Here is a 19,521-nt window from a genome sequence, read left to right on the forward strand (position 1 = left end):
GACAGCCAATCAGAAACCAGTGGGCGCATTGATGAAAGGCCCATTGCACCGAAGAAATCAACGGGAAGATGCGTTGAATTGCAACTGCATGAAGTCTGCCCCCGAGAAGGTGAGTTTTCAGCCATTGATGCGTGGTAGCTTGCGCATTTAGGGTGATGCTGGCAGTGGAGGATGTTTTCAGTGACGGGTTTTTTGTCAGAGGTGGGCTGTGAGCTGCAAATGCGATACTGGGGTCGAGTCGTTTTTGTCTACGTTTCAAAATGGCGGAACGGCATGCTCATAAACATGCTCGGGGATACTCGTATCCAGCTTGGTTTGCGTGATTTTTTCGCTTTCTGAAAGAGACTGTGGGATAGATAGCATTGCTTGTTTCCTCCTTCCGTGCTGGTGCAGTTTCTTTGGTTTTTTTTTCAATCTAGCATTGAATGCCATCCGTAACCAAAATGAGGTGAGTCCAGTGGCAAGCATGGGACCCTTTGTGGTTTTGTTTGTATCCCTGCATTTCCTCTGGAAAAAAATTGTGCAGAAAAGTGTGATTGATAATCATTCAGAGTAAAGGAACATCATTGATGAAATTCAAGGTGGAACTTTGTATCAGCGAGTTGCACAATATTTGTGCCAGAGCCTGAGTAACTAAGTCATGTTACTTCTGGAATGCTAGAGATCAGCCGAAATAGGTTGAAAATCCCTTGTTTCCTTTGTACAGTGAAAAGAGAGATGGGCTATAGTATGCACCTGATTGTCAGCTAGCCTCGGTGTTATTGATGTCCTCAAAGTACATCATCCTAAGCTTTCAAAGTTGGACGGGACATACATTGTTGAGCCGTAAAGGATGCTTTCTTTGCCTGAGTGGGAGTAAATCATGTTTAAAAATTGGTTCAATGTGTGGCCTTTATATTTGTTCATTCTGCATGCATTGCTGGCCTAAACTAATGGATTTTGATCTTAACCATGTCTATCATGTTTCCATAATAACCAACCAATCTGCAAGATGTACACTCCCTTACAGACCCAGAGAAAGTGAAGACCTGAATTTGTCCTAGGTCATCCATATTTAAAGATAATCAGGTCTTAGGACATGTGGTGTCTGTTGCTTAACTGCAGGTGTCAATTGTGGTGGGAGACAATACTGTCCAGTAATGAATTTGTGGCACATGGGCTGTGATTGGTGAGTAGCACCCACTTAAGACTAACATATTTCCCTGTGGTCAATTTGACTTTAGTGTTAGGTCATCTGGTAATAATCTTGAAGGGACAGCATGTATAGTAAAGATCATTTGCATTATTAGTGCATATGACATTTGTGCATGGTGGATGTGCAGCAAAATGGCCAAGATTAGTCTAAAAAGTGAAAAATAAGTTATTTTCAAGTTGAATGTTAGCATTATGCCACCGCCAGGCAGTATTGAGAGAAAAGAATATTAGTGACTCCGTCATTCTTTAATTTACCTCTAGTTTTGTGTTACTGGATCCAGTGCACAAAATTTGCAGTTAAGGTTTCTGCTGACATACACAGTTTTTCGTCATTTAATAATGATTTTTTTTAATGGGGTGATTGCCATTTGGCAATGTGCTTGATTTCAGTGCCAAAGCCTTTTTGGATCCTTTTTGTACACCAAACGCTATACTTTAATAGAGTTTGAGATTCGTTGTATTCAAGCTTAATTTCCTTCTTGCCATATCAACCAGTCAGGCTTGATAACCAAAAGCAATTTTTACAATATGTCCTTTGCAAGCAAGATTTTGACACATTTGTGCATTGTCTTTGGCCATAAATCTAAGGACTAAAGCAATGTTGCAGTGAAGTATTAGCACTTCTCTCTGATTTGCAAGACTATCATAAGCTTCAGTAAATTGTAGCTGCCAAACCAGGTAACTCCTGGGTAAAATAAAGGTAGCCTAGGAATCATACTATGCTGTAACTTTGTGGTTCATGAAAATTTTTCCTAGATGTAGACCATTTGATCTCTTTTTATTTAAGTATGTAGACATTGGATTTCCAAACCAGTTTGCGGTCAGTGTTTTGTGTTAATCATTTAAAAGTAGCTGATATTGTCATCAGTTGTAACATAGGACTTTCTAGTAAACAAGGTTGATTTCTACAATTTGTAGGGTATATACTATTATTTTTCAATGGAAATCTTTCAATCTTACAATGTGCATTTTTGTGAGTTGATCATTAGGGCAAGCTTGTTTTGTGATGCATGATTTAGCCCTTAACATGGATTTTGCTGCTTCAATTTACATAAGCTCCTTTTGTTGAGGATGCTAGCTGGAAGCCATGGACAAAGGTCATGCATAGGATATTGATCTTAAATGAGACTCACTGCATGTGACATGCTATTGTGATCAGCATCACACACTTGGCAGTTGGTTGCTGTAAAGCCCAAATCATCATCAAACTGTGCTGCGTTGTATGTTTCCTGGTAACCCTCCCCAAGTTAGAATCAGGACTGGCCTGCAATGTGCTGACGTGCCCATGTCTTTCCCAGATCCGGAATGGCTGACCAGCAGTTCTGCTTGCGGTGGAACCACCACCACACCACTCTGATCAACGTGTTTGAGTCACTGCTCAAGGATGAGAGCCTGGTGGATGTGACACTGTATGCCGAGGGCCGGCCAGTGCGTGCGCACAAGGTGGTCCTCTCTGCCTGCAGCCAGTATTTCAGGGTATGTACTGCCACCCAGGAGATTGAGTATGTCAGTCAGCAGGACTGTGGAGAGCTCATGGGTTCAGGATAGCTGCAGATGGTAGCAGATAGCTGTATGCAGCTGGTGTTAAAAGTTATTGAAAGGTTTGTGGGGGGGGGGGGGGGGTGACAGGAGCCTCATGTTACAGTTATGTAGGGGCGTGGTTTCTGTTGAACTGTGTGTATGTAAATGATGGCTCAAATTATGATTGCTGTGATAGCATTGGTTGTGAAATATTACTTGTTTAACAGTTGCGGTGCTGTGGTCACAGCTTTGTGGCATGGTTTTTAGAGACCATTTCGCCACTCAAGTGAAGGCATGGGCTCACTACGTGCTTCCGTTGCAGGCGATTTTCTCAGCACATCAGGAAAACCACCCAGTCATCATCCTGAAGGATGTTCCCTTCAGTGAACTCAGGGCTCTGGTGGACTACATGTACATAGGTGAAGTCAACGTTTGCCAAGACCAGCTGGCGTCGCTGATCAAAACGGCCGAGTCGCTGAAAATAAAAGGCCTGGCCGACGGCAGCAATCGTAAGCCGCCGTCCTCGCCGCCGCCGGCGTTGCCGCTGCAGCTGCCGATGCCGCTGCCGCCGCTGCCGCTGCCGCTGCCGTCAGCGCGCCTGCCGCCGCCGCCGCCGCCGATGCCGCCGCTGTCTCTGCCGCTGCCGCCGCCGCCGTTCCAGCACGTGCCGCGCCGCTCTGCCAGCCCGCACGCTGTGGCGCGCGAGTCCCCGGCGGCGACGGCCAGCAGCCGGCCGACGCCGGCCGAGCAGCCCAACGGCCGCGTGTCGCCGCCGCCCTGCAAGCGGGCGCGCCGGCCATCGGGCGAAGCCAGTCCGGAGAGCGGCGACAGCCCGGGCCCGGCGCCGGCCGCCGCCAGCGAGCCGGAGCGGCCGCCGTCGGCCCACTCGTCGCCCAGCCTGCCCCGCATCCCGGCCACCATCACGCCGCTGCTGGGCGCGCGCGCTGACTCGCCGCTGGAGCTGGACCTGAGCGTGCGGCCCACCGTCAAGGCCGAGCCGCCGGCCGACGGCCGTCCGCCGGCCGAGGACAAGGAGGAGAACGCCCTCAGCGACGACGGCAGCGACGAGGGCGAGCGCGAGGAGACGGACCGTGCCGGACCGTCGGCGCCGCCGGCCGGGCCGCCCAGCTCCGAGGCTGCCCTTCTGAACGCCGGTAAGTGCAGGCAAACGCTCGCTCCCTCTGTTGATATGCCTACCATGCACTGGTGGGATACGGTGACGCCGGTCCAATTCTGCCGCGACATTCTTGCGAACTGGCGAGAACCGGCAGGGTCCGACATTATGACCGGAGGTCAAAGCAATGCACACATACACACACTAAACGGCATCTCCTGAGTACAGCAACAGCGAATGCTTCAGAGGCGCCCTGAATCGGAGGGCCAGCTGTCAGTTACGGGGCTCTGTCCTGAATATGGTCGAAATGTGTCATCTATGTAATCACGGTGTTTTAGGATTTATCACCAATGACATTCCACTGCCTGAATGAGATCACTTAACTTCTGCCGCTTCGCCGCATACTCGCTGCAGCCCGACAAAGCTGACCTTATAGATGCGTTTGTCGCTGATGGTCCTGCCGTGCACTGAGTTCTAAGCCTCCACACTGCCTGATTCCAACCCGGCGAAGGAAGTCACAACTCCGACTTATAGGTCATTTAGCCGGTTTCCATTGAGTCAGATCCAGCGATATCAGGTTTGAGGTGGGCTGTTCCTTGAGCTTCAGAAACATGCATTTGAGGCATGTTTGGTTAAGAAAATGAGGGAATGTTGTGTATTTTATTTGCAGCGCGTTTGAATTCTGTCCGGAAAAGAAAATCTTGTTTGTAGGTGATTATTGTTTATGGTTGACCCGTCGCGTGGCTAATTCTTCAAGCTCATGCTGCCGAATATGGTCCAGCTCCAACGGTACTGCTTTTTGAAGGAATCAGTTCCCCTTGACCTACCAAAAAAATGAATTGTCTCCGGGGTGAACTGCACCCAACGTCCCGGCGCCAGTCTGGCTCGCTGATCGTTGCCTCGCCGCTCACGGACCGCGCCCACCGGTCGTGACCGGTCGTGAATGGTCGTGACTAACTGCTGATCACGGGCCGTTCTCTCGCCGGGCGCCAGTTCGCTGCTTAGGGGTTAGCTTCATGCTTCAAGCCTCTGGAGATTCTGACTCAAGGATCTGCATGCTGACATTCTGCATGTATATGACTTGTCCTTCACGTCCATCCGCTCCTGCCATCGCCACAATGTAAATGAGATGATGCGCGCTTACTTTGTTGGCGGGAACTGTCTGTGCATGTCCGATTTGGAGCGGATTCCTCCTGCTGACTGGGGATTCCACCGTGCAATGCAGCGCATCGCATTGCAGTGATAGTTTTCATCTGGTGTTTATACGCGTGATGCAGCATTGCATCTGCATCAGCCTATTTAGACACAAAAATGTCGTAAGTTGTTCCGTGCAGCTGCGACGAACATAACACATGCGTAACAGCATTACAAATGACCTTATTTCTCGTTGAATAACTCACGGCGGGAGCGAGATGCATTGATTTTTTGGCTGCAAGCTTTTGTCTAAAAATTGGTTGTGACAAACAACGGCAGGTATTCTTGTTCTGACAGCTTTAGAATGTGCTGCAAATAAAGCGCATTACATTTGCTCATTTTGTCATCGATTAGCTGCTTGTCACGTGCTTGTAGCCGAAACATCAATGCATGTATATATTTTCTCATAATCATTCAACGAGGAGTGAGGCCATAAGAACTACCGTAATTTCATGTGCAACTTATTCCAGCTGTTGCGCGGCCGAGCGGCGCGCTGCATGGCCGTAGCAGTATGAGAGCGCTAAAACCGCAATGGTCAAGTCATGTGAGATGCTACATGGCGACCAGGCCTATCGTTTCCTGTAGAACAGCAGACCGTCATAAACGGACCGTGGTGAGTGGCTGCTCGGTGGGAGATCAGTCCCGTTTTTTTCTTTTTGAAAGTGAATGTACTTAAACTCAACCCCAGGAGAGCTTTTGTGCACACGCGCGAAAACTTAGCGATCCATTCGTGAATTTTGCTCATCCGCTTTATGGAAGCGACGTCCTGTTGATCGTACCGTCGCTCGTGTTCGCTATTGCGGGGCGGAAGAAACGCGAACAGCTCTGGCGCGGCGCTCATTTCTCCGCAGCATCTGGCGTTGTGTAATGCTTCGATTTGTACATGTCGGGACTGAGTATTGGTACAGGCAGCGTTGTGCAGGATTTTTGTATTGGAAGTTTCCAGCTGGCCGAGTAAAAGTTGTGAAGGTCGCCGGCATTCCGTCCATTGCTTCAGGCAGATCAGCTTCTGGCCTCGTGGTGATCATGCAGCACATTGTCGACTTTGCAGGGAATGGTTGTCTTGCGGGGTATGATGCAAGAGATATTTCTGTCAAAGTAATGCTGTCGGAACCCGCCTGTTGACCCAGCCCGGGTAATTACGCTACTAACTCAGGAGGGCTAAGAACCAGGAAGCCTTTTGCCATTCAGTGGTTTCAGCGAAGGCTAAGGTGTCATTAAATTATATATGTGTCTTGAAAGGATCTAGGACCATCGTTAGGAAGTAAATGTGCGTTGTAATACTTTTATTTTTTAATTTTTATGACCGTGCGCTTGAAGCCTCCCACTGAAACTGTCCTTAGACGCACCAAGTTGGTCCGCCACCGTGTTTGCGGGTGCTTCGTTGTCTAAAACTGTCAAGTCTGTGTTTACGCTGGGTCTTGAGCATGATTCTGCAGCGTAGATTAAAGGAGCCGAAATCCTGGATTTCGAGCTGCGTTTTATCAAGTCTATCATTGCCGATACCCGGGCCATGAACTGGTCGGGAACGTCAAACGTCGGTGTTTACACGTTGTCTAGGACATAGTCTGCAGGTGAACGGAATCGCCGAAGCAGAGAGAACTGAAATCGAAGGTTCGGAAACGCCTTCCGTAATTCGATGGATCAACGTATACATATATATATATATATATATATATATATATATATATATATATATATATATATATATATAGTTGTGTCGCTAATTGAACACCTTCGGGGCGTTCCACGTGTTGAATTGCAGCGGAGCCCTTTGCGCGCCGTCAACCAGTTCAGCATCCGCCCTGTGCTCGCTCCGCCCGGTCCGGTTCGGTCTCATTCGGCCAGAATCTGCGGCCCTGCCGTAGCCGACCTGCCATGGCCGCGGTACGGGCGGCCCACCGGGACCACCGTCCGGTGGGGCCGGGGCGCCCGGTGCCAGCCCCCCCCCCCCCCCTCTCTCCCGCCCCCACCCCGCCCGGTGCCACTGCCCCTGGACTTCGGTCTAGTCTTGAAACGCCGGCGGACGCGCGCCCGACGGCTCGGAGGTGACCTGGGAGGGGATTGACTCGGGCCACACTGGCAACATGCTGTGGATGTGAGGCCTGAGCTTGAGACGGACCGGCAAACGCGTTTAGGTTTGTCTCATTAGAGTGGGCGCGAGGCATTGCGACGCTGGTGATATAGCGGACATATAGTGCACATCGTGAACAAACACCGGAAGAAATGACAGGGGGTTCAGACAGGGCACACGGCCAGCTCAGGTATCACGCTGGTCATAATAAGTTGTCTAGTATCCACTGTCCAAATATTTTGTGTTGCTGCTTACGCCGTCTTTCCAGCTCGCTAATGTAATTCCCACGTTTGGTTCTGTGGTGCTTCGTCGCAAGTTGCATCGCTAGTGTTTGCATCTTTTTAACTGCAGTATTGTCATTCTCCGATAACTGCGTTATCTGCAGTAGTTATGTTTACGAGTAACGGTTTTTTAACGACCTCTGTTGATGTCATGGGTTTTTGGGTGAGCAATTCGAAGTTTTTGGTCAGTTTCGAAATTATTTTGATTTCAGAAGGTCAGGTTTATTTAAGTTTATGGGTTGTTTTCGTACAACAGTGTTGTGCTTTTGATGACAATTAGTACTTTTACGTGCCTGTTTTGAGGCACTTGTTTGACAAGAGCCAAGAAGACAAAGTTTCTTAAGGGGTTGATTAATGGAATTCATCAGCGAAAAAAGTTTGATACAACTATGTGGCAATTCAATGTGTTTGGGTAAATTTTGGTGGATGGTTGCCATGCATGGCTCGGGCATGCAATCTGTGTTCTGATTTCCCACAACCGGCCGTCCCTAACCTGGCAAATAGACGCTCGTTGAACTGCTACAGGCGATTATGCGCTTGGCACTGCAGCGCCGCTCGGCCCGGATCCGAAGGGGGAGCTGTCTCCCCCCCCCCCCCTTCCCCATTGCTCGGCTCGGGTCCGAATGGGAAACTGTCTCCCTCCCCATCGCTCGGCCCGGATCCGCAGGGGAATCTGTCTCCCTCCCCATCACTCGGTCCGGATCCGAAGGGGAAACTGTCTCCCTTCCCATCGCTCGGACCGCATCCCGTGAACAGTAGCTGTGGAAGTGTGCAAATGACCACAGTATTCGACGCGCCCTAACACCCAAATTAACGACAAGAGCGCACGAACCGCTAAACTTTGTGATTTTGGTGGTGATCCACGGAAGGTGGTCGTTTGATGATGTTCCGTGTAAATCGCGAAAAGTTATAAAAATGATGCATTTTGTAAAACATTCAGTTGACCTGTTGATGAATTCGGTTCATGCCGTCCGAAATTTGCAAAATTATAAAATTTTGGATGCAGATACTAAATTTCTAGAGCCTGTTACCATAATGTACTGTGACACGAAACAGTTTGTTTCGTCCTGAAGGTTGTTATTTAGTGGAAGCACAGCCTTCGGTAGACACTGATTTAGTCGCAGATAAGTTTGTGTGAAAAAAGGACATTTAATCAATTCTACTTTTGGCCACCACCATTTATCGGCGTGCAGTGGTGACGAGACTGCATGGGGCTGAGTGGGAGTCATTAGCAAGAGTATCACCTTGTGATTGGTTCTCCTCGTTCGCAATCAAGATTCTTAATGGGTGAGAGTACACGGGGGAGGGGGGAGGGGTACGTGATTGGTTCTCCTCGTTCGCAATCAAGATTCTTAATGGGCGAGAGTACACGGGGGAGGGGCACGTGTGCTACAGTGGCTACCCCCATTGCGGCTTGTTGGTGTGTTCTGTTGACCTTGGTGCCCCGGGCCCTCGGTCACTGGCCCCTGGTCTGTTGGCCGTGCTGCCAAGTGACGGATACCGGCCCGCTCCACTCTGGCGCGATCGCTGTCCACCAGCGTGGCCGGCGTCGGCCTGTCCCACCGCGACCGGTCCGCTCTCCGCCGGCGTGGTAGAGCACCTGCGCGGGCGTCGGTGTTGTTGTTGTTGGCCGTGCAGAGCGGGTCGGCCGGGGGCCATGACTCACGAGAGCTGTCAAACGGTGTGAGCTGCCGCCGCCAGCTCCACCCGTCTGCCGGCGGCAGGCCAGCCGCCACCGCCTGCCAGAGCAGGGCTGTTTGTTTTCTGAAGGTCGGAGGCATGATGTGCTATGTTGTTATTTTTTATTATCATAATAATGCCTTATGACGTGCTTGAACGGCGGGGCGAAATATGTATTGTTTCTGGATTATAATGCGTCTAACGTCTGCCTAACACGTGGTGATTGGCGGTGAAGCACCTCGCGAGCTCTGCACCATCACGCATGTCGCGGCAAGCGCAGGGAGCGGCGATCGCGGCAACCGTCAAGTTACGTTTTATTTTCCGATTGCGCTTGCAACTTCGCACCACCTCCGCAGAGAACGGCCAACGTAGTGAGACCTTGGACCTGAGGTCAAAAATATAAAAATTTTGTAGCATCGGTTAGTTGCTGGACGGCTATGTGCATGCATTACCTGATGGGTTACCATTTCATTTTCTTGCTAGTTATTACCTGTTTGGAAAAATACAGTTTTTGATGAAATGCCCAAATCCTCATGCAGCATCCATTGGGCCGAAGCGTTCGTTATGAATAGTTCGCCCGCACCAATATGGCTGCACGGCTGATGTATTGCGAATTCGGCAGATGGTCATGACTTAAGGCACAGATAAAGATCGCCGCCCAATCGCTGAATATGGATGCCAACTGTGCCGAAGTGCTGCCGCAGGTGGTCGTTATGTTACGCCAGCTCGGCTCGGCGATCGTGGATGAATAGCTGCCCTGAATAGAGAGCTCACTGGCGCTATTTGCCCTTCATTGACCGAGTCTCCGAGGTCAGGAGGGTGGGGTCGTCGGCATTCGTGATCGAAACTGCAGTGCGCGCGTTTTCGTACGACGTTATCATCGTGTAGTTGGTCACATTCGTCGCATTGCGACCAAAAGACCGTGTCTGAAGTGCGCCGCTTTTGTCTCGGTTAGCAGGCTCCAGCGCCTGGGTAGGATGCGTTTCATGACTGCGATTTTCACCTCCGTGCGCCACGCGGCTTACCCGTAACCTTGCGCTGGTCGATGGCCTAAATGCGTTCCCCCGCTCTGCCGTATGGGCGTCTATGGCCGCTGGAGTCGGCTCGCCCTCAGACGCCAGTAAACAGCAACCATCCTGCCGGGTCCTGCTCTGGGCACGGCAATCTAAGTAATGACAGGAAGCAGATGGCTTTAGTGCCCCGCTCCAAGCAGCTTTCTTCGTTTCACCGTAATGGCCGCTGCACGGTCCGGGCGACCATGGCGGCGCGGAGGCGGCGGCGGGTGCCGCGGCCGGGCGGCACCGCGGCGTGAGCCGATCCCGGGTGGTCACCCTGCATGACGTGCCAGTCATGCCGCGTGACGGCAGACGGGAAGCGGCGCCACCACCGACCGCCCATGCGTGTTCCGTTGGTTAGGTGCTGCTGATGATGATTGGTGAGCCGTCTAGGTGTGTGTCTTGCATTTGGTATGGCGCGGCGTCGCGTTTGCTCTGTGTTCGTAGGCTGCTTTTCGGCCCGCGTGATTTGGAATGGGAAGTCGGGCTGGTGACGCGTGATATTTGGTTCCTCTCTGGTCATTGTCCGCATGCTGCTCCGCGTCCCGCCGCTGTCGTACGGTGTGATCCTGGAGCCGGTCCTGCCGTGTGTGTCTCCCGGCCACCCGCGGCAGTCGGCTGTCCAGCTGGCCGGTGCGGTCGGTCGGTCTGGCTCGGCGCGCCGAGGCCCGGAGACGTGCCTGCCCTCCAGCCGGGGCCGACGTCCCGGAACGCGAGGCAGCACCAGCCGCTGTCGTCACGACCCGGCCGGCCGCGCCGCCGCTGCACGCCAGAGGTCACGGCCGCCAGGTCGGGGCCTCCGCTGCCGAGCCAGGGAGACAGGGTCGCACTGGAGCAGGTCCCCCGAACGTGGGCCAGACCAGCTTCGGGTCATGTGGTGTTGTGTTGGGTCATGTCCGCCGCCACTTGACCTTGAGCGTGGGATATGGTCATGGATATAACGATGTTAAGAAATGCTAACGACGTTCGTTTGTTGGCACATGTTGCGTCTTTCGTCTCACCGCCGACAGCAACACGGCAGCTGGCCGATGTGTTCCGAGCGGCCGCCTCGCGTTGCTGGCGAGCGGCTGTCACCCGGCCCTCGCCCGCTGCTCTATAACGGGCCGGTCTGCGCGCCCCTCGTCGCGCCCGTCGCAGCCCCCACATGGCCGCTGAGTCAGAGGCGAGCGGCGCCGACGGTCGGCACCGGCGCGGGCCGGCAGCCTCGCAGCGCTCCCCCCCGGGCACGCGGAAGGCTTGCGGCCCCCGCTGTTTATTTACGGCGAGCGGCGCGGCGTGCGCTGTTGGGGCAGGACCGGCGCCGGTCGCCGCTCTGTGGCCGCCGCCGCCGCCGCCGCCGCTGCCGCTGCCGCTGCCGCTGCCGGCACCGGCCTGCCGTTCAGGTGTTTTCGCCGCCGCCCCTGTTTGCCGGCCGGTGGCCGGAGCGCCTGTTTTTCTGGCCGCCGCGCCGCGCCGCGCCGCTGCTGTCAGCTCGCTTGTTTGGCGGCTGTTGGCCTTGGCTGCGCGCCGCTGCCAGCCGCGCGGGCGTGCTAAGCCGGGCCGGCGCAAACTGCTGGCCGATGTGTCAGCGAGCAAGGTCACCCATGACGTCTGGTGCTGCCCCCTGTCCGCTTTCCCTCGGCGCCGCGACCCTCTCCCCGCGGCGGCGGCGGTCCTCGCTACCGCTCCCGCCCCTCTCTCCGCCCTCTCTCCGCCCGTTCTGGCGGGCGCGACCCGATGAAGAGACATCGGGGGGGGGGGGGGGGGGGCGGGTCAGTGGTCGTTTTTGGCGGGCAGACGGCCGTCGGCGCTGCTGACCTTTGCTGTGCGCCCCGGCACGGCCGTCCGCCCCGCTTTGTCCCGTACGTGATCGCCGGGGCCGAGAGTGGCGCACAAAAAGACGGCGGCGCGCGTGGCCGGCGACCCTGCCGGCCGTGGCAACGATGCAGCGGCCGACAGCGGCTCCCCGGCAGAGCGCAGCGCTCCATATGGATTACTGCAGCTCAAAAGGGATACCGATCGGGATGGTGGTGCTGTTTTCCGCGTTGGCTTGTCAGGTGTTTTCGCGCGCGGCCCACCTCTGTGGATGTCGGTAAAAAGCTGTATTTTTGTGAATGAGGCACACCGATTTAAGTGTGCCCTCTCTTGTCTCCCGTTGCTTTTGAATCGCTTCCTTTCTAGCGTAGCAGGCCGTGGGCCAACTCGGGGTACTTCCCATGTGGTTTATGGGGTCAGCCTATGCGTGCTTGAGTTTCGCCTAGTGTCTGATAAGGGAGAGAACGGTTGGGGTAGACGCAGGAAGCATATTTCTTTTTTTGCATTTCTTTCGCGTGTTTTTCATTCGAACCTTCCTGATTTTCCCACGGCTGTCACCGTGAACGGCTGCAATGCGGACAGGCGAGTCGCGGTCTGTTCCCCACCTAGGCCACCAGATCCGGGCTCGGCTCAGCCCAGATGGCACCTGAGGTCAACCCCCACATTCCGCGTCTCCCCTCAATCTCGGCGCCTGTGCTGATATCAGGTCGCTGCCCAGTCGGCGGCGGCGGCGCGGCGGCGTGCCGGCCAGGCGGCCACCTCTCGCGGTGCGGACCCACCGGCCGCTCCGCCGGCCATGTCAATCGAGGCCCCCTCCTCCGCGCGCCGCCGCCCTGCCGCGCAGCCGCCGCCGCCGCTCGCCGCAGTATGTTGAACTTTGAGTTGCTCGACACTTGAGCGGGCGGCAACGGCGAGGCGGCGGCGCGCGCGCCGCTCCCCTGGGGCGGCGGCGGCGTGACGGACGGCGCCTCCCCCGCCGCTCTGCCTCTCTCCCCCCCGCTCTCTCTCCGTGCACGGGGCGGCGGCGGCGGGCGGCCGGCGTCCTGCTGCGCCGGCCGGGCGGCCATGCATGGGCCGCCCGGCGGCGGCAGAGAAGAAAAAAACGGCCGGCAGGAAATTCCGCAGGTACCCCGGCTGGGCGGGGGGCGAGACCTTATGACACGCTGTTTTTGTCGCTAGCTGCTGTGTGCGGCGGAACGGGGCCCGGCCGACCGGCCCGACCGGCGAGGCGCTCGGGCCACGAGCCGCTCTGGATCACCTCCGCTTGCTCCTCACACACGCGGGCGGCACTCCCTGTGTTTGAGTAGCTCGCTGCGATGTTGTCCAGCTGGGATGGGTGGTGTGGTTAGGAGTTTACTTTCTCGCCGCTCCTCGCGCCCCTGGCATAGCTTAGTTGCAGCTTCATCGGTACGGCAAAGCGTCAGCGGCTTCCAAAGGCTTGATTTGTGTCACAAAAAAGCGAAAAAGCTGATGTCCTGACCGCGATGAGAACGTGATGACGAAGCGTGTTTTTTGAACTCTGTACGCGCGTGGAGGCGGGCTAACAGACGGCGTTTTTGTCCGATAAGTGCAGGAAAATGCATCCTCCATGACATTGTCTCGACCTCAGGGTGCCCGAGGTGGACCTGGCCTCTCGCACCCGCGGCTGACCCATGTCTGCTGATGCTCCCAAAACGCGAGTTCGTTCGCGGCCTTCGGACTCCATGCCAACGTCGAATCAACGATTCTCTGCCACCGTTTGTTTGGACGGAGTGGTGGCTTGAACCGCGGTCCGACCACGTGGGGCGGCATCTGGCGACCTTGCCGAGCCGCTGCCGGCGCGTACCCCGTGCGCCGCCGCCGCCGCTGACCGGCGGGTCGTGAGAGGGAGGCGAGGGGAGCGGCTGTTTTTTTGCCGCTGCACTGCTGGCGCGGCAGGAGCCATTGTCTGCGGCCGAGCCGGGTCTGGCTCGGTGTGGTCGCACCGGTCCCGGTCCCGTTAACGGCGCCGCCGCTGACCGCCGCCAGAGGCCGTGCCGGCCGGCTACAGGGGGCGCCGCTCGCCTCTCGCGCAGGCCGCGGCCCGCCGCCGGCCGGTGGCGCCGACACGGATTCTCCGGCTGGCTGCGTTGCAGTCATGTGTATGCATCAAAATACCGTGGCATGGAGATGGCATCAGTGCGGGAATACGGAGCAGGAACTATTACTAATCCGTGGCACAGTCTGTCATGGTCTACCTGTCACAGTTATTGCTGTGTTGTTGGAGGATACAACACCCTTGGTGCTTCACAGCGCTTATATTACAAAAAGGCCCTCGATTTAGTGAGCTTTGCTCTCGTCAACGCAGTTACGACGTAGGGAACACGAACGCGAGCCATCTTTTATGCCACTGTACAAAATGCTCTTCGTTCCTTCAAAGCGCAATATCCGCGAGGCTCACTAACAGCGCTGAGCGGATCGGCTCACTACCAGCTGCCGCTCTGTGCCACATTCACGACACATCGATCCGCCCTACGAATGCTTTGCTGTGTGACATGTATCCATTCCTCCCCCCCCCCCCCCCGCTCCTTCCCTCGGCGTCTCTGTTACCGGCACGTCTGTCTGTTGGCGCCGCCGGGCCTGACGGTGGTGCTCCTCTGCCCGACAGGCTACATGAACTGGCAGCTGGGCGGCGACGGAGTGGAGGTGCCGTACGTGCCAGCCACAGAAGCCGGCGGACCGCAAGGTACTGTCCCCACACCTGCCGCGCACTCCCACCACCTGTACGTGCGCGGGCGTGTGTGTACGTGTGTTTATACGCAGGTGGTACATTCTTTTACCCTCGCCCCCGACTCCGGGTGGAGAAAAGGGAGAGGGAGAGGACTCGTGTGAATTGCTCCGCCCTGTTTTCTGTCTCTTATTGGGAGGCAGCCTGGTCTCTCCAAGAATGGCCATGGCTGGGTCGGAGAGTGATTGGTCGGGCGTGCCTCTGTGAGTGCTTGTGTTCGGGGATGGGGACGTGAGAGCGAAAGGGGCCTGCTCATGCGGTAGATGAACGGCGAGTGGGGAAAGGAGAGGAAGCGGAATAGTGGCAAGTAATGCAGAGATAGCGAGAGTGTCCGTTTCGGGACGGCGCACCGGTTTCGACAGTAACACTCCTCGCTCCGTCCCTTGCGCCGTAGAAATCAGGTGATTTAGCTGTTCGTTATGACGGGGTAGGAGGGGGGCATTATTACTGTGACCGTGAATATAGCCATTGCGAGGGGGCGGTTGCCATGACGACGGGCCCCAAAGCAGGCAGTTAACTGGTCAGGAGCCCGCGGCATAACGGGACGTGGCCTTGAGGATGACTAGCAACAATGATAATCAGCCTTGGAAACCGGGAACAATGCGTGGTGCAGCCCTTCCTGCTTTATAAAGTGCGTTAGCTGCCACGGCTGTGAGGACGATAAACAAGCTGTGTCGGGTTTGTTGGCGACGCTGCGTTGCCCTGGGAGGCGACGGTTGGGGATTTGTCTGATTTTGCGGCGACGGGTGGCTGATGGATACTTGATCATGTCTCGATAGTCTGAATGACCGGCCGGGGTGGAGATGTGACTGACGATTTCGAGATTCGGCTGGTGCGTGCTCCTCTTCATGATTACTTGCAACAGATGCCGCCGCAGCTGGTGTGTTACTGGTCAAGCGACCTTCTTACTGGTTGGAGCCGCCGGCACGGCCTGAAGCGGAGGAAGGATTTTTCGCCCACCCTTAATAAGAACAAGCCGCCTAAATGCCTGGGCTCGAGCTGCTGGATGAAAAGAATGGTGTCTGGCTCGTTCTTTAAACTATCCCCTTCAGCACGTTTCCTCGTAATGCAAATGATATTGTAAAAATGGCCTGTAGACAGGTTGTGTTGCTGTTTTTGGCATGCAAACATTTTGCAAATCGGCCCCAGATTAAAGTTGTTGGACGACATACGTTTGGATTTACACTCGCAGCGTAATGTCAGATTGCATCCCACGACAGTAGCGTGCGGATAGCAAAACAACACTGAAACTGAAAATGAAAACATCGACTACACCGAAAGCATTGTAATGGCTAAGAGTGGCGACGGGTATTCCGCCACGTTCTCGCACCTGTCTCGGCCAGGGAACGTGGGCGACGACGCTGCATGCCACTACTGCGTGTGTGCTGAGGTGGACGCGACTAACGCGGTGCGTGAGAGTGCGGATGAGTGCTGCTGGCGGCGCTGTGTCGGCCGTGTCGAGTGCTGGACGCTGTGGTGGCGGGCGGCAGCCGAGCGCCGCTGGCGCCGACCCATCTGCTGGCTGTGGCGTTCGCGTGTTCCCCTCCCGGCGGGGTGGCCCTGCCCGGCGCGGCTGGTCGCCGAACAGTGCCTCCGCACGGCGCACCGCCCCCGACCTGCACACCCCCTCACTGGCGGCGGCGGCGGCAGCGGCGGCTCGCGTGCGGTCGCTGCGTGCCGGCACTGCTCTGTCCGTCGCCCGCACGGCATCGATTCGACTCCCGGAAGAGCGGCCGGCCGGCCGGCCGTGCACGCCACCCGCCGGCTTCGGCGCCACCGACACAGAGCGGAGCAAGCCCCGCCGGCGCAGAGAAGACACGAGAGGAGCGTGCGCGGCACCATCCCGTGGCATCCTCCGCCCCGTCCCGCCGCCCGCCGGCCGCGCGCCCCGTAGAGTGGAGCATGCTGGACTGCTGGCCCGGCTGCGCGCGTCCCGCTTAGTCAGTCGCATGAGCGCCGCAGGCCGCGGCCCCGCTCCCCGCCGCCTCCGCATGCTCCCACTCCTGATTTGCCTCCGGGCGCTGTCCGTGGTACCCGAGTTGTCGTAGTTGTGTGCGCTGGCCGGTTTTGTTCGGACGAGAGAGCCGTCCGGTTTGTGTTGGCTGCCGGTCCGGTGGCCGTCCGGTCTTCGCCGGACCGCCGGACCGCCGGACCGCCGGACTGCCGGACCGGTGCCTGTAGAGCCGTAGCTCCAGCGCCGCCGCCGCCAGTGTGTTTTGTTTCGCCGGGCTGCGACTGTACGTTCTGATTTGTTTTTCCTTTCGCCGCTTGCGATCCGCTTACGTTTGTCCTCTCTCGGGTGTTGCAGATGCGTTCCTGCACCGTGCGCTCAACGTGCGCTTCCAGCAGCTGCTGCAGCAGCAGCGCTACGACCAGCTGCTGGCGCACGCGCCGCCCCCCCCCCGGCCCGCTAGGCCTGCCCCTGCTGCTGCGGCGCGAGTCGCCCACCTCGCCGTGCAAGCAGTACGCGTGCGAGAAGTGCGGCCGCCAGTACGCCTCGAGCGGTAACCTGAAGCGGCACGTGAAGTACGAGTGCGGCGTCGAGCCGCAGTTCCAGTGCCCCGTCTGCAAGAAGAAGTTCCAGCACCGGCACTCGGTCAAGATCCACGTGGTGTCCACGCACAAGTCGGAGAACCCCGAGCTGATCAAGGACTATCTGATGTAACGTGCGCGCGCGCGCGCGCGCGCGGCCGCCGCCGAGGTTGACACGGGTCGGAAGCTGGGCCTGCACGGGTGTGGGGTGGAGCGCGGGACTGCTGTGATAGGCACCCGCCGACTCCGCCAGCTCCCCCTGGCGGGGACGGACGTCAGCTCAGGGCGCCATGTGGTTCCTGGCCCCAGCGGGGGCGCTCTTCAGCTCAGGGAATATGCAAGTACATAGGCGGTAACAGGTAGTGCGGCGCCCGGAGCGCCGGCCGCCGCGCGTCGTCTCCCCGGTGAGATGCGGGCCTGTGTGTCTCCTCCGTCAGGCGGTTGTGGTTAGAATTCCGCAGCGGCGATGAACTTGTGGCGGGGCGTTCGCGGGCGCTGATCGAATATTGCCCGTCGCCTTTCGAGCCGAACATCATGTGTGACCAAATTATTCGGAAAAAGTGCCTGCGGTGGCTTCCAGTCCACTGCCCCGTTGCCGTTCTTTGGAGCACGTGCGTTCAAAAGTCACCCCATATCTTGCTGGCGGCACCGGGGCCGCCGTGACGCCCTGCTTGTCTCGTGGCTAGTGGGTTGGCGTCTGGTCCAGACCGCGAAGCGACTTGCCGGCTCTGGGGCAGGTGTGTTCAGACTCACTCGCCACTTTTTTGCGCGGCGACGTGGTTTTAGTGCAAAGCCCCAGCTTTGCTCGTGGTGCCAGTGCCCCCGACGACGACCCGGTTTTGGGGTCAACGCGCGGCCAAGATCATCTCAGGGACGGTCTGCCTGGACGCGTGGTGACACAAGCGACATGCATGAACCATCAGGAATTTTAATTGCATTTATTTTACTCTCGGTAGGATTCGGTAGCGATGTTCTTGTGCGGGGATCGCAGTGAACAAGACAGTTGTGTTCGCGAGAACGATGCTAGGGTAAGCCTCGCACGCCGGCTGGCGCCTCGGCGTCATTTGTGCGTTACGCGCGCGCGTGTGTGTGTGTGTATGTGTGTGTGCGGTGTGTGAGGCCGGCGGCGTCGGCGGGGGCTCCTGGACGGACGCGGCCTGCCGTCGTCGGCGGCGGGCGCGTCGGGTCGCCACCGACTCGGGCGCGCCTCGTCTCAGGAGTGCCGTCGGCCGCCGCCGACTGCCGGCGGCCGCCAACCGTCTCAGGGAACGGCACGTGTCCGATCGGGTCTAACGCCTCAGGGAAGTCGGCCACTGCCGACTCGTTATCTCTCAGGGATGTAGGCGATTGCGTCGCGCCGTGCTCGACTTGAAGAGGTCTCGGATGTAATTACTGTCGCGGAATCGGCCCGTCGCTGCCGTCCGCCCCCCAGAAGGGCGCTGTTGTGCCAGGGGCTAGTTTCAAGAAGCGAAAACGACTTAACGAAAACAAATGTGATCTGCCAACTTCAAAATTCTGCCGTGGAACCGTGCAGGCTGGATGGAGGTCACCTTTACTTAGGTTGGCTCGTTCTTCGTGAATTGGAGGTGCCACTGAAACTGGGTGGGTGGTTCATGTGCGCCCGTATGAAGTGGCCTGAAATTCGTTGTTTGGTGCTTTTGGTGGTTTCGTTCTTTGAGACTAGTCCCGGGCCTGGATGAACCCGCTCTCTGACACCGGAGGTCCCTTGACCTGGGCAGCAGCGCACTCCCAGTACAAAGACCTACTTGCCTGGCTGGCAGGTACAATGAGCGGCCTTCGGATGGCGTAGCGTAGCAACACAACTCAGGAAACGCTTGGTGCGGACGCGGCGCGCGGGCAAACGAAGGCCGCTTACGTTGAGTGGTGGCCGACTCCACGCCTCCATCGCGTGCTGTTGTTTTATTAGTACTGGTACTTGGGTGCAAACACGATTGACGCGTTGGTAATTTTACGTCGGTTACTGTTGGACGAGTAATAGTATACCTGTGCCGTTGAAGCGTGCGCGAGTGGCCTAGTTAGTGGGGCAACTGGCGCCAGTGCCTGCGGGTCGGGTCCGGTCGGGCGTGACCAGACCGGCGGCCGCCTGGCGCCCTCAGCGCGCCGCGCTGTTTTGTAGCAGATAGCTCGGCAGCCGACCGGCCGCCGTGTCTAGTGTGTATACTCGCCGACTGTCCAAATCAAAAGGTGCCTGCCTGCCATGATCGCGTTGTGAGGGGGAGGGGGGCGGGCCGCCCGCCTCGGCCGCCTTGCAAGCTTCAACGACGCGCCGCGCGCAGTCTCGCGCGTTTGTATTTTGTGTACGTGCCGTCGCCGGG

At 56.9% G+C, this 19,521-nt stretch overlaps 1 protein-coding gene across 1 annotated transcript; it reads left to right on the forward strand.

Annotated features, from left to right (window-relative positions):
* Positions 1–209: 209 nt before the first annotated feature.
* Positions 210–17,314, forward strand: LOC119106143 (longitudinals lacking protein, isoforms H/M/V; the record flags this gene model as incomplete). The annotated part of the gene is given in 7 exon segments (XM_037229740.1): positions 210–448; positions 2,493–2,670; positions 3,038–3,276; positions 3,400–3,436; positions 3,500–3,869; positions 14,534–14,611; positions 16,962–17,314. Coding segments are annotated over 7 exon segments (1,125 nt in total). The 5' UTR covers positions 210–425.
* Positions 17,315–19,521: the final 2,207 nt, after the last annotated feature.

Source organism: Pollicipes pollicipes, unplaced genomic scaffold (genome assembly GCF_011947565.3).
Source record: "Pollicipes pollicipes isolate AB1234 unplaced genomic scaffold, Ppol_2.1 Scaffold_6138;HRSCAF=7277_pilon_pilon_pilon, whole genome shotgun sequence".
In the NCBI taxonomy this organism is placed as follows: domain Eukaryota; kingdom Metazoa; phylum Arthropoda; class Thecostraca; order Pollicipedomorpha; family Pollicipedidae; genus Pollicipes; species Pollicipes pollicipes.